General features: G+C 41.9%; 4 protein-coding genes across 5 annotated transcripts; 2 read left to right on the top strand and 2 right to left on the bottom strand.

Moving 5' to 3' along the window:
- Position 1: 1 nt before the first annotated feature.
- On the top strand, positions 2-643 carry smkr1 (small lysine rich protein 1). Its single transcript, XM_077543669.1, has 4 exons — positions 2-19; positions 133-166; positions 230-303; positions 366-643. The coding sequence occupies exons 3-4, from the start codon at positions 301-303 to the stop codon at positions 615-617; spliced, it is 255 nt and encodes an 84-aa protein (XP_077399795.1). The 5' UTR covers positions 2-19; positions 133-166; positions 230-300; the 3' UTR covers positions 618-643.
- Positions 644-704: 61 nt separating this feature from the next.
- Positions 705-1,591, bottom strand: stmp1 (short transmembrane mitochondrial protein 1). The gene is made up of 3 exons (XM_077543670.1): positions 1,420-1,591; positions 1,171-1,224; positions 705-1,077 (listed from the first exon to the last, which is right to left on the bottom strand). The coding sequence occupies exons 1-3, from the start codon at positions 1,432-1,434 to the stop codon at positions 1,006-1,008; spliced, it is 141 nt and encodes a 46-aa protein (XP_077399796.1). The 5' UTR covers positions 1,435-1,591; the 3' UTR covers positions 705-1,005.
- Positions 1,592-1,647: 56 nt separating this feature from the next.
- LOC144034708 (dynamin-1-like protein) lies at positions 1,648-9,320 on the top strand. Of its 2 annotated transcripts, XM_077543666.1 has the most exons (19): positions 1,648-1,902; positions 2,504-2,645; positions 3,049-3,095; positions 3,169-3,240; positions 3,614-3,700; positions 3,776-3,938; positions 4,026-4,146; positions 4,358-4,489; positions 5,985-6,191; positions 6,283-6,403; positions 6,478-6,633; positions 6,706-6,795; positions 6,909-7,001; positions 7,532-7,585; positions 7,810-7,881; positions 8,191-8,322; positions 8,404-8,513; positions 8,606-8,765; positions 8,868-9,320. In XM_077543666.1, the coding sequence occupies exons 1-19, from the start codon at positions 1,801-1,803 to the stop codon at positions 8,922-8,924; spliced, it is 2,118 nt and encodes a 705-aa protein (XP_077399792.1). In that variant the 5' UTR covers positions 1,648-1,800; the 3' UTR covers positions 8,925-9,320. The 2 variants fall into 2 exon arrangements, with proteins under 2 accessions (XP_077399792.1, XP_077399793.1); XM_077543667.1 differs by lacking the exon at positions 7,810-7,881 and having other exon boundaries at positions 1,650-1,902; positions 8,868-9,315.
- A 122-nt stretch (positions 9,321-9,442) lies between these two features.
- On the bottom strand, positions 9,443-12,243 carry creld2 (CRELD disulfide isomerase 2). The gene is made up of 10 exons (XM_077543668.1): positions 11,867-12,243; positions 11,683-11,765; positions 11,270-11,380; positions 11,117-11,208; positions 10,837-11,013; positions 10,657-10,758; positions 10,493-10,576; positions 10,327-10,422; positions 9,818-9,958; positions 9,443-9,740 (listed from the first exon to the last, which is right to left on the bottom strand). Exons 1-10 carry the CDS (start codon positions 12,002-12,004, stop codon positions 9,682-9,684), a joined length of 1,083 nt encoding a protein of 360 aa, XP_077399794.1. The 5' UTR covers positions 12,005-12,243; the 3' UTR covers positions 9,443-9,681.
- Between the last annotated feature and the right edge of the window lie 2 nt (positions 12,244-12,245).

The raw sequence follows: 12,245 nt of genomic DNA, 5'->3' as shown, positions 1-12,245 counted from the left end.
TATCAACCGCTAAGAACTGGTAGGCTGTATTTTGTAACATTTCTCCGCTTTTATGAGAAATTAAGATTGTTTTTGTAAAGATTTAGATTTTTGTGAAAATTTCTAAACTGATTTGTATGAATAATTTAACAGATGGGCTGATTGTGGACCTCATCTCGCTCTTATGGTAAGGCTTAACCAAAAAAAAAAAAGATCCCTAATCTCAAATGGTGACACTACTTTTCCCAAGGCCATCAAGACCACAAAATCAAGATCACACAGCTCCAAACCCAGGCTGATTGAGGACCTCATCTCGCTCTTATGGTAAGGTTTAACCCAAAAAAAAAGGATCCCTAATCTCAAATGATGACACTACTTTTCCCAAGGCCATCAAGACCACAAAATCAAGATCACACAGCTCCAAACCCACCAAAAAGAATGGCCCTGCAAATGCAGCCAAGAGGAGGTCCAATGGGGACAAAGCACCCAAAGAAGATGCAGACATTCTCAGTGCGGCAGCCATGCAGAACGTGTACTACATTGCACACAATGCGGCCAACTGCTTGGAGTTAAGGGGGTATGGCTGGTCCAAGGACAAGAGAAATAAGACGGCAAAACGGGAAAAAAAGATCAAGTAATTTCCTTTCAATGGAACTGATTATAATCCAGTCAAGTATTTGTGCATGTATTGATGTATATATACATTTTGTTAAATCATAAGACAATTTAAAGTAATGATCAGCCACTTTATTGGAAGCTGAGTATGTTCAAATTCATGTCAATTAGAATATATGTGCCAAACGTGTAACACACTGCAATAACAAAATCAAAATGAGTACATTTTAAATCCAATCATCTAGTACAAATATAACGTAACATTTCTGTGAAACAAATGTTTCAGGCACTGTCATTATTCCCCGTACATGCATTTGAATTATATCAAATGTAACCTTGTTGCACAACCCTGTGAAATAAATAGATGTTCTGCAGAGTGCATAGTCTTGGTGGAAACATCCTCCACGTTGGTCACTCAGGTGGCTTCTTCTTGGCCTCCACGTCTTTCTTGAACGCTTCGATTTTTTTGGCTATGTTTGGTACCTTGAAGACAAAACCCAGCGCAACGCTAATCAAAATAGCCAACACAATGAAAACTGCATTTGGCCTTGGTGGAGGTAATACGTGTCAACTTACGTCGTAGGTCTGCGCCAGGTACATCCCCACCACATTACCCAAGGTGAATCCAGCCTGAAAGATTGCCACATAAATTTTAAAGGCGTCCAGCAGCATTCGGGCTCATATTCATGCTAGATTTTCGGAGATTTTAAAAGTTAAGTACTGTACTGACCAAGTAACACTGCTGAGCATGCAGGTAACAGTATGTTAGTCATCGTTTTAACTCACGTAAATTGTCAAATAATTACAAAAGTAGATTTGACTCACCAAGAACTGTAACATAGTGCAATATAAGATGGCAGACTTATTTCACTTGAAGAAAAACAAATCTAGTTAATTACGTTCAAGCTTTGAGACTAACACACACAAACTACGTTGGTCAAAGCTAGGCTGTCAACAATGTGTATTGTGTTTACGCATGCGCGAGAGTTGGAGCCAATTGTGCATTCTCGCGTTGTTCTCTTTGTGGTCCACTTCTCAGCATGGGCCATAGTTGAGTGTTGTGCGAGAACTACAACTCCCATAGCTGCGAATACTCAAGCGCAGCTGCTCTCGTCGCAATGGTGGCGATGCCGAGACATTGAATGACTTTGGCTCCATCACAAAAAATAGCCGGCGAATTCGTCGTTTTGTCGCGGAACCGAAGACATGGAGGCCCTTATTCCCGTCATTAACAAGCTCCAGGATGTGTTCAACACTGTGGGCGCGGATATTATTCAGCTGCCTCAAATAGCTGTAGTGGGGACCCAGGTACAGTAAGGCTACGATAACTGTCATTAAATGCACCCGGGGATGAGTTGGTCAAATTGATTTATATTAGTTTTGAATTTAAGTGGAGTATATTAGACGTTTATGACACGTACGTCCATATTTATCCGGAGTGCATTAAAATCTTTACTGGAAAGACTGATAACCTTTATCCAGTGCTAATTTAGGAATCCTGCCAAATTAGGCCACTACTGTACTAAATGACAGGTGCCTACAAGTGTTTTTTACCTTCATTCAAACCCGTCACCAACATCATCAACACCAACCTGTCAAAATACCAATTACTACTTTCATTTTAGACATTTTAGTAGGTTTTTGACACAGCAATGCAAACCTATTTTTAAAAATACATTTACAGTGACTCCTCGGTTTGTCTTTCATGAATTTGCCTATTTGCATTTTTTCTTGGATCCCATGATTCCCATAATCTCTTTTTCACTGAGAAACTTGCCCAGTTACTCTTTTTGTACTTGGCTATTCCTTTGGTGCCATCTTGTGGCATTTTGGCTCCAAGGAGTTAAAGTGAGCTATGGCGCTTCGTTCAGACAAAAAACACATAAATCTGTTTTTGTTGCATCTCCAGAGCAGCGGCAAGAGTTCCGTCCTGGAGAGCCTGGTGGGCCGTGACCTGCTCCCCCGCGGGACCGGTATCGTCACCAGGCGGCCACTCATCCTCCAGCTAGTCCACGTCGATCCGGGAGATGGCCGCAAAAATGACGACATCGGTAGGCACCAACTTTTGACTCTCCCTTCCCCTTCCAGAGGAAACTGTTTTTCAGTCCCTTCCCATCCTTTCATAGTGTTCTCATTGTTTTCCGCCACACATTTTGGTATCTTGAGTCTCTTGACAATAAAGTGCTCTTTTTTTCTGTTGCTGTTTAATTACATGCAGATTCCAAGGTGTGAAAAAGCTCCATAAAGGTGCATTGTAATCATGTGAATCATATTTTAACTAACTTATGGCTCTTCCTTCACCCATCATACACTGCTTTGATCCCCAGCTTTTAAGTGGAGCCCTGTTGTCACCCTGCCTCTCGTGGCCTAGCATCCTGTCCTCAATAGTTGCCAGTCTTTTTAGTGTCTTAATCTAAGCGACCATGCCCTAAACTGTGCCTTTGTGTTGTACAGGCAGAGAAGGCGAAGAGTGGGGGAAGTTTCTGCACACCAAGAATAAGGTAACAAGTAGTGTGGTTTCAAGCATTACATAGTAATCAATTAAATGTTATTTATTGATTTTTTTCTGGGCAGATCTACACAGATTTTGATGAAATTAGGCAAGAAATAGAAGCTGAAACCGAGCGAGTGTCAGGAAATAATAAGGTGAGAATGTTTACTCCATCGCTGCTACCAAAAAACAGGTGAGCCGTGACGTTCACAATACGAGCCCGAAGGCACTTTGATGTTAATTATGGTCAACAGCAGAGTACAAGATGGCTGCACCGTCTCATTGATCAAAACAAATGGAGTCATCTGCTTAATTTTTATTCCACAAATGCAATATAAATCTGGAAAATCATTTTTGGGGCACGTAGAATATATTATTGTAAAGGAAATATTTGCCTTGAGTTCCCATTTAATGTATTTTTCATACCATTTAATTGGATTTAAATTCATCATCATCTACTTATTCATCATACTTAATCATCTACTTTGCTGTAAGATTTCATTTTGTAAACCCAATTTAACTGTGCAGGGCATCAGTGATGAGCCCATCCACCTGAAGATATTTTCCCCCCATGTTGTCAACCTCACCCTGGTGGACCTGCCTGGCATCACCAAGGTAACACGGCACGCCTAAACCGAATGTACGTGTGTCGCCTTATTATTAACATGAACGACCGCCATTTTGTCTCAGGTGCCTGTGGGAGATCAGCCCAAAGACATTGAGATCCAGATCAGAGATCTCATCCTGAAGCACATCTCCAACCCCAACTCCATCATATTAGCTGTCACCGCTGCCAACACTGACATGGCGACGTCAGAGGCCCTCAAGGTGGCCCGGGAGGTGGACCCTGACGGTAAAGTCCAAAAGCAATTCCCTTACAACAGGGATTTTCAAAGTGTGATATGCAAAAGAACAAAAATGTCTAAAATTGACCCTCCAGGCAGGAGGACATTGGCTGTGGTGACCAAACTGGACCTGATGGACGCTGGTACCGATGCTATGGACGTATTGATGGGTCGAGTCATTCCTGTCAAACTGGGACTCATCGGCCTGGTCAACAGGTTAGCACCACCCTGCACATATTCAACATGAGTCTGGAGAGAAATCCTCTGACATATGAGTCAATATGTATTGTTTATTTATGACCCATTAGTGTAATTAAAGCATGGCTTTTGTATTCAACATTAAATATTAATAATGAATCTCCCTCAAAGTAGCATTGATGTACTGTATATGTGGAATATAACACTGTAGATTCTCTGACGTGTACAGGAGCCAGCTGGACATCAACAATAAAAAGTCTGTAGCTGACGCCATTCGTGACGAACACGCCTTCCTGCAGAAGAAGTATCCCTCGCTTGCTAATCGCAATGGGACCAAATACCTGGCCAGGACCCTTAATAGGTCAGTGCCAGCTTGATTATTAACATTGAATGAATTTGTTTTCAACAATTGCATTGTAGCATTTTCAATGTACGAAGGAAGAGTTGACTTAAAATGCTAGAAATAGCAGCCAATAGAAATATAACAAAAAATATAGCATTGTGACTGCCTGTTTGATCAAAAAATAAAAAACAGAACAGTTTCTTTCTTAAATGACATTAATATGAATAATATAGATAAAATTTAAATAAATATACAGTCAAGTAGTAATTGTCACTATTTTGAGCTCAGGCCCAAGCCATGTCTAATATAAAAATATTTATTTTGCCACGTCCAGTGAAAGGGAACAATACTGAAGTGAGGGAAGGAGCTTCATTTAGTCATGCCATAAGCTCTGTCTAATTGGAAAAAGTGCTTTGCCACCATCGTGTGGCATATGCCTCAAATCAATTTCTTGCATATTTGCAGCAGAGCTATGTTTCTACATTATCAAATAAAAAGTATCAAGGAAAGAAAAAACAAAGTTGATGAAAAATAATCACTTTTAAAATGATTTACAGATGTTTTGTTATATTTAAACACATTTTCCTCTTGTGTGTTGAACCATTTGAAGAGCAAAGCCTCATGGTTGCTTTCTGCAACATTAGAAAGAATCTTGGAGTTAATTGTGTTTACAACAGGATTAAAATAGTTTTGTGTTTTTCATTATGATTTACTTTAATTTTAAAAATTCAGTAACTTGTATTTAAGTTTAAGGCTGGCTTTATAAGTTTGTATTAGTTTGTATTTTTATTTAAAGTTGCTCTTTGTAACAATTTTCCCAAAATATCTTTACAATAGCCTTTTAATTTGACCATTTATGACTGGAACATCTTCCAATTAGTAGATTAACGCATTAGCTGTTGACATTCCTGCAAGTCTATGGCCAATAGTTTTTAGACTGGATTCGGGTTCGAATTTCCAGGTCCCTTTATGCCGATGTGCTATTGTGTGCATTGTGTGTGAGGAAGGGTACGTGGGGTTAATTTTTTTGACCATAGGTGGCAGTAGTGATTCACAATTAAATTTGCTGCGTTCAGTAGCTTTAAAAAGCTTTGATTTTGTTTAGTTTTTTATTAGTTTTAGTATTAGTGTTCGTTTTTTCTATGTGGAGTATTTGTCAAATTCAAGATAAAAAAAAAAGTACTGTGTAATAAACTACAATGAACTACAATTCCCAATTAACTGACCGTCATTCTTATACCGAAATAATGCATTTAAATAAACCATGGAATCTCATTCAAAAATCAATTGGCGATGATGGAAACAAAGGGTAGGAATGTCGTTTCAATTAGTTATCATTTGTATGACAGCACTCCTGTTTTTATTTTATTTTGTTCACAGATTAGTTTTTTTACATTTTATTTTCTGTTGTTTCATTAGTTTTTGTCAACTATATTAAGTTACCTTGGTTTACAGTCAGGCAATGTCGACACTCGTGAAGCTTGCCTGAAGCCTTCCTTGTCGTCATTGTCAGACTTCTGATGCATCACATCCGCGACTGTCTGCCGGATCTGAAGACGCGGATCAACGTGCTGGCTGCCCAGTACCAGTCGCTGCTCGGCAGCTACGGCGAGCCCGTGGAGGACCAAAGCGCCACCTTGCTCCAACTCATCACCAAGTTTGCCACCGAATACTGCAACACCATCGAGGGCACGGCCAAGTACATCGAGACGGCAGAGCTGTGAGTGTTGGTGCCATCAAAATCATGCGCAAAAGGCCTCTTATCATGTGAAGTCAATCACATCTAATGCTCCCTCACTGCTCCATGTTAGGTGTGGTGGAGCCCGAATCTGTTACATATTCCACGAGACTTTTGGCCGAACTTTGGAGTGCGTGGATCCTCTGGGAGGCCTCAGCACCATCGACATCCTAACAGCGATAAGGAACGCAACCGTGAGTACCGCCTTACTTGATGATTTCTCAAAGTTAGGCATGGATGACCTTTCACCTTTCCCGTCCTGCATCAGGGCCCTCGCCCCTCTCTGTTCGTGCCTGAGATCTCCTTTGAGCTGCTGGTGAAGAAGCAGGTGAAGCGCTTGGAGGAGCCCAGTCTGCGCTGTGTGGAGCTGGTCCACGAGGAGATGCAGAGGATCATCCAACACTGCAGCAACTACAGCACGCAGGTAGTCGGGCTTCCATACAGGGGATGGGGGGCGTTATTCCGATGCTTGTGCTAATGCGGAGTTGTCCACCAGGAGCTGCAGAGATTCCCGAAGCTCCATGAGGCCATTGTGGAAGTAGTCACTTCCCTCTTGAGAAAGAGGCTACCTGTCACGAATGAGATGGTATGCGTTCTTTTTCCTGCTCAATAATATTTAGTGTCTAAATTTTTTTAGATGATTTGTGTTTGAATGCTGAATTAAGCAAGAGCTATTGGCTTGTTTTCCTGTTCCATTAGGTCCACAATTTGGTTGCCATTGAGCTGGCTTACATCAACACGAAGCATCCAGACTTTGCAGACGCCTGCGGGGTCATGAACAACAACATCGAGGTGTGCGCTAACACCAAAAAACACATTTTTAGAGGAACACTGTTTTGTTACAACGTTAATACAGTGCATTGATGCAGCGCTAGAATTGATCCATCACCACTTTATGCATTTCACTTGACTAATTCTATTAGAGATTGCAGTACTGATACCAGTATTAGGCCGATACCCGGCTTAAGTTGAAGGTATTGGTATTCGCATTGGCCGCTATCTTGTGGACATATTATAATCAGGGACTAGAAATTAGAAGAATACAAAATTGCCATTAATTTCCTGTAATTTTCTTGGGAAATGCTATATTGGATATGTATGTCTTTTGAAATGATCTGTGATTGTTTTTCGGAGGAATTTTACGTGTTAAGTGTTATCAGTATTGATTATTGAACATCTGTAATTTCTATGTCTCGCTTGTTAGTTAAAGTTACACTTTTTTACTCCACAAAAGTAAATTAGTAACTGTTTTATTTTTGTCATCTGTTCTGTAGAAGAACTCTGTTTATTATATTCTCTGTCATGCTTGTGTGTATATATAGGAGCAAAGGAGAAACCGGATGAGAGAACTACCCACAGCAGTGCCCAGGGATAAGGTATATTCCCTCTTTGATATTCAAGCAAGGGTTTTGAGATGTTATATTACATCCAACAGCTTAATTTATTTATTTTTTAATGAAGGAACCAAAATACTTTGTACTGTACTCTCCCTTTCTCTCCTGCTCCCAATTGGGTCCTCCCCTTCTCTCTCTCTCTAACTCTCTCTCTCTCTCTCTAACTCTGTTGCTGTTATTTGATCTCTCTCCATTCCTGCTGCCAGTCTCTTGGCAAAGGCCCGGCTGCGGTTTCCGGCGAGCCCCCCGCGTCCGGAGCAGACGCGGACGGTGCCAAGGTGGGCAGCTGCTGGTCCCGCGCCTGGCCGGCTGTGTGAATGGATGAATGGCTTGGCTTGTACCCTAATCTTTTTCCCCATGCCATGCTCTTTTCGTGCCCCAGCCTGTGTGGACTTGCACTAACAATGTTGTGTTTCCTCCAGTCTTGATCTATCATCCCTGATTTCCAAACTCTTTTTACTCTGAAAGCCTGTGTGAAGTGCCAAACTTCACAGAAGTGACAATGGATCCTACAGTAGAGTTGAATGCTGTTTGTTTTTTGATGTTCGCTTATGTGTTTGCATGCTGGTGGTACTTCTTGATCCTAGGCTCCAGCAGCGGGGCCGCAGGGCGAGCAGGACAGCGCAGGCACCTGGAGTGGGATGCTCAAGAAAGGGGAGGACGGCTCGGGCTCGGGTCCAGGAAGCCCTCTTAAGGGAGTTGTCAACCTTCTGGATGTGGTGACTTGTCCTCTTTGTCCTACGCTCCGGATTTGTTAAGAGGAATGTTGCTTGTCGACTAATCTGTTTTTCAACTTGTAGCCAGTACCAGTAGCCAGGAAGCTGTCATCTCGTGAGCAACGGGACTGCGAGGTCATCGAACGCCTCATCAAGTCTTACTTTCTGATTGTGCGCAAGAACATCCAAGACAGGTAAGGGGCTTCCAGAGACCCGCTTTGTTACAGTGCACCTCGTGAACAATTTTGTGTAAATGTATCATTTCATTTTGAATGACTGCTATCAGCGTGCCCAAGGCGGTGATGCACTTCCTAGTCAATCATGTAAAGGACAGCCTCCAGAGCGAACTGGTGGGTCAGCTGTACAAGTCTGGCCTCCTCAACGATCTGCTGACCGAGTCGGAGGACATGGCCCAGCGACGCAAGGAAGCGGCCGACATGCTGCAGGTGAAACCCGCTCAAGTCTTCATGTCCCTGCAGAAGCAATAGAAAGTTCCTTAACCATCCTTCTGCTGTTTTTTATTTTTATTTTTTATTGGGGTGATGCAGGCATTGCAGAAAGCCAGCCAGGTGATAGCTGAGATCAGAGAAACTCATCTGTGGTGAATTGAATGACACTAGAAGAATGCACTGAACCCTCCCCTCAACATAAGACGCCAAAATGGCCTCATGTACCTTCGAGACACGTACACTTTGAAGATAATGCAAATGTAAATATAGTATGTCGTGATCATGGAAGGCCTGTTATGACAATGTGATGACATTGTGACATTTTATTTATTGTGGCTGGAAAAGGTTGTCAAAATGTGATGTGTATTTATGTTTGCCGGTGCCATGTACCACTCCGCTACACTAAATGATCAAGAGAGAAAATGCAATCAAAAATGTGTGGCTTTGTGAGTTCATTTACAGTCTGGATGAGGAGGGAGTCCCCACAAGTCATCAATAACACCACAGAAGTATTTCAGCTTGATTTTGACTAGTCAATTAAATGGAGAAAAACGAATCAGAGTGGCAAGTTCATTTTCATGGTTACACTGCCCACTTCTGGTCATCTATAATCACTACCACAAAAAAATCTACCTCTCCCTGGCAGTTGACAATGAATGTGTTTGCATCAAAGATTAGATCAAATCTTTATTTACTTTAAAACATCAAATAAGGACGTATGCTAGATTGAGCACAGGTGAGAAAAAGAACAGCATGAAATCTCAATGACTCCTTGGTCCACAGGTAGAAAACCCTGAATCCCCCCCCCCCCCCCCACTCCACTGTCTGCCGTTTACAAATTTATGCAAGTGCTTTTTATCTGGGTTTAAAATGAGCAGCATCAAATCTTCATTCATGGTCAGTGCCCAATTCCTCAGAGCTCTGCATGAGGACTCTCGTCCGTCTTGTTTACCGCTGGCTCCTCCTCTTGGTCTGATGACACAAAAATAAAGATTCAGTCAAGATGACTTGAACTTCTTCTGCGAGCATTGACAAAGAATGACACAAACCTTCTTGTGTCTTTTGGACACATTCGCCATCGTCATCCCTGTAGCCGGCGGAGCAGACGCACTTGTAGCTGCCTTTGGTATTGGCACACTGCTGGTGCTCCTTAGTGCACATCGACTCGCCCTGAGAACACTCATCAATATCTAATGAAAATACAAAACCAGTGAATTACATTTACAGTATTTACTTCTAAAAATAAACCTAAACATTTGTAGAATAGTAAAACAATAATTTTAGCTTTAATTTATATAAGTTTTCAAGAAAGTGATTCAATAAATGGCCAAACAGCAGTAGAGCCTTAAAATCATTACTATTTATAAATGTAAAAAAAAAAAGTAACAATTTGGATAAAGCCCTTTAATTACCTAATGAAATGTGTAACACAAAAAATGATGAAGCTGTATTTCTGTTGTTGTTAAAGTATAACGCTATATCTTCATTGCTCTTGGACAACCGACATCTATTTCCTTCAACATGCCCATTTGGGATCCATAAAATAAACCAGGCAAACCTGTGCAGGTGCCCTCGACGTCCTGGTAGCCACCGGCACACGCTTTGCAGTTGTCTGCACCGGCTCCAGTGCATCCCGTGCACACTTTATCACAACCTAAGAGAACCAAAAATAATAATAAAAGGAGCTGAATTAGACTGATTTAAGATGCGCACGTTTTGTTTACCCTTGCAGGAGTAGGAGCCTTCCGTGTTGACGCAGTATTCATCTTCTTGACATGGAGGTGAGTCTTTGGAGCACTCGTCTACATCTGCAATCACATTCCATGTCGCCAATGCCTTTGCAGATGTAATAATGTTCAGTTTATTACTTGAAATTAGCTTATTATACCAACGCAGGCTTCCTGGTCATCCTCCTCCCAACCGTCCTTGCACTCGTCGCAATCCTGATTGGTTGCCCCGCCGCTGCAGGTCTTGCAGGAGGAATGACATTCTAACGGAGAGGAGATGCTCATTATTCAGCGAGTGATTTTAAGGTGAACTATGAAGTTTGATATAAGATCTGTCATACCCGTGCATAGGGAGAAGGAATTGTTGCGCACTTCGTTGAAGTAGCCATCAATGCAATCCAGGCACAAGTCTCCCGTGTACTCGACGTCACATGTACACTTGCCGTCCCCTCCTCGGGTTCCGTCGCCGTCACACTTGCCGTTCCCGTGACAGGGTTTCTCAGAGCCTCCGACACAAGCTTTGACACACACACAAAAACGCTACTGCAACCTGTGCGTGATTTATAGTAACAGAAATAGAATATTTCTGGACAACATTAGTACCACTGATAGTTTCCTCACCATTGCAGTCAGGTCCAAATGTGCCTTTTTGACAGCACACTTTGATGGTGTCAATGCAGAACCATTTATGCAAATCAGGATGTTTCGTTTTCCTGCATTTCAAACAAACACAGGTCAAGCAGATGTTTTGATCAACAGTTTGAGTCCACGGACCTTTTAAACCACCATGTCTCCAACAGCTCCTCGTGTTCTTCTAGCATCTGGTTGCACTCAAAGCTGCTGCTGTCGCACAGCCCCTCAACGATCTCCATCAGCCGGATCTCACTGAAAAATGCAGAATTAAGAGATGCAAGTTGGCACAAGACAACAAACGCTATGTGGTAATATTTAGGATTTTGCTAAAGCTACTGTAACATTTTGTCTCAGGATAACTATCATTTACACAGCAGGTCTGTGTTATGTAAATTGGGCATGGGTTATTCAAAATTTCTTTGGGGACACAAAACGTCCTAAAATTCTGGAATGTCATATGTACTATTTTATTTGCATGTGGTTCCGAGTTTGTTTTGATGCAAGCATGTTATATTTGTGAGAGTGACAAGCTGACCTGAAGTTTGGTCTCTCACCTTGTCTCATATTTGGACAGTTTCCTTTCCTCCCAGGCTGTGTTGCCACCACCAAAATTGTTATTTGCAGTTCTCTCATAGCCCTAAAAATACACCAAAATACTTAAAAATGCAGTATGTGGAATCTACATTTGAACTTATTTATTCATTAGAACAGGGGAGTGGTTCCTACATGTTCGCTTACCTTTTGGAAATTATCAGTAATCTGCTGGCAGGTAACACATGCACTCTTTAAATCCCTCTTGGCATTCGTGACTTGAAAAAGTAAAACAAAACAGGACAAAAGCCCGAGAAGTCGCAGCTCTGGACCCGTGGGCAGCATTTCACCGTTTCATCAGGACACACAGTAAAATCCACCCACAACGAACTTGCTCTTAATGTTTTTTGTTTCGGAGTGTCGCACACAGCGGACTAACTGTACCGTCTTTTAGAATAAATAAGAGAGAGAGAGCGTTTAAATACAACGCGCGATAAAGTAATATTTACATGCCGGTTGAGGAGAAGATGCACTTCCAGTTTTCCGCTTCAGCCCCCTTGGTCGAATTGTGTATTGTGTCGATTGG

The sequence above is a fragment of the Vanacampus margaritifer genome, chromosome 15 (genome assembly GCF_051991255.1).
Source record: "Vanacampus margaritifer isolate UIUO_Vmar chromosome 15, RoL_Vmar_1.0, whole genome shotgun sequence".
NCBI lineage: Eukaryota > Metazoa > Chordata > Actinopteri > Syngnathiformes > Syngnathidae > Vanacampus > Vanacampus margaritifer.
Note: the sequence above shows the minus strand (reverse complement) of the source record. Positions and strands in the feature narration are given on the sequence as shown.

What these genes read in the sequence shown, in the direction of transcription:
- stmp1 (XM_077543670.1), bottom strand. An exon ending in ACCTGGCGCAGACCTACGAC is followed by an intron (nt 1,078 to 1,170) that starts GTAAGTTGACAC and finishes TTTGTCTTCAAG; the next exon opens with GTACCAAACATAGCCAAAAA.
- LOC144034708 (XM_077543666.1), top strand. Translation starts at nt 1,801, where the DNA reads ATGGAGGCCCTTATTCCCGTCATTAACAAGCTCCAGGATGTGTTCAAC. An exon ending in TAGCTGTAGTGGGGACCCAG is followed by an intron (nt 1,903 to 2,503) that starts GTACAGTAAGGC and finishes TTGCATCTCCAG; the next exon opens with AGCAGCGGCAAGAGTTCCGT. An exon ending in CAGACGCGGACGGTGCCAAG is followed by an intron (nt 7,882 to 8,190) that starts GTGGGCAGCTGC and finishes TCTTGATCCTAG; the next exon opens with GCTCCAGCAGCGGGGCCGCA.
- creld2 (XM_077543668.1), bottom strand. Translation starts at nt 12,004, where the DNA reads ATGCTGCCCACGGGTCCAGAGCTGCGACTTCTCGGGCTTTTGTCCTGT. An exon ending in TGACCAGGAAGCCTGCGTTG is followed by an intron (nt 10,577 to 10,656) that starts GTATAATAAGCT and finishes ATGTGATTGCAG; the next exon opens with ATGTAGACGAGTGCTCCAAA. An exon ending in AGGCTCCTACTCCTGCAAGG is followed by an intron (nt 10,423 to 10,492) that starts GTAAACAAAACG and finishes TGGTTCTCTTAG; the next exon opens with GTTGTGATAAAGTGTGCACG.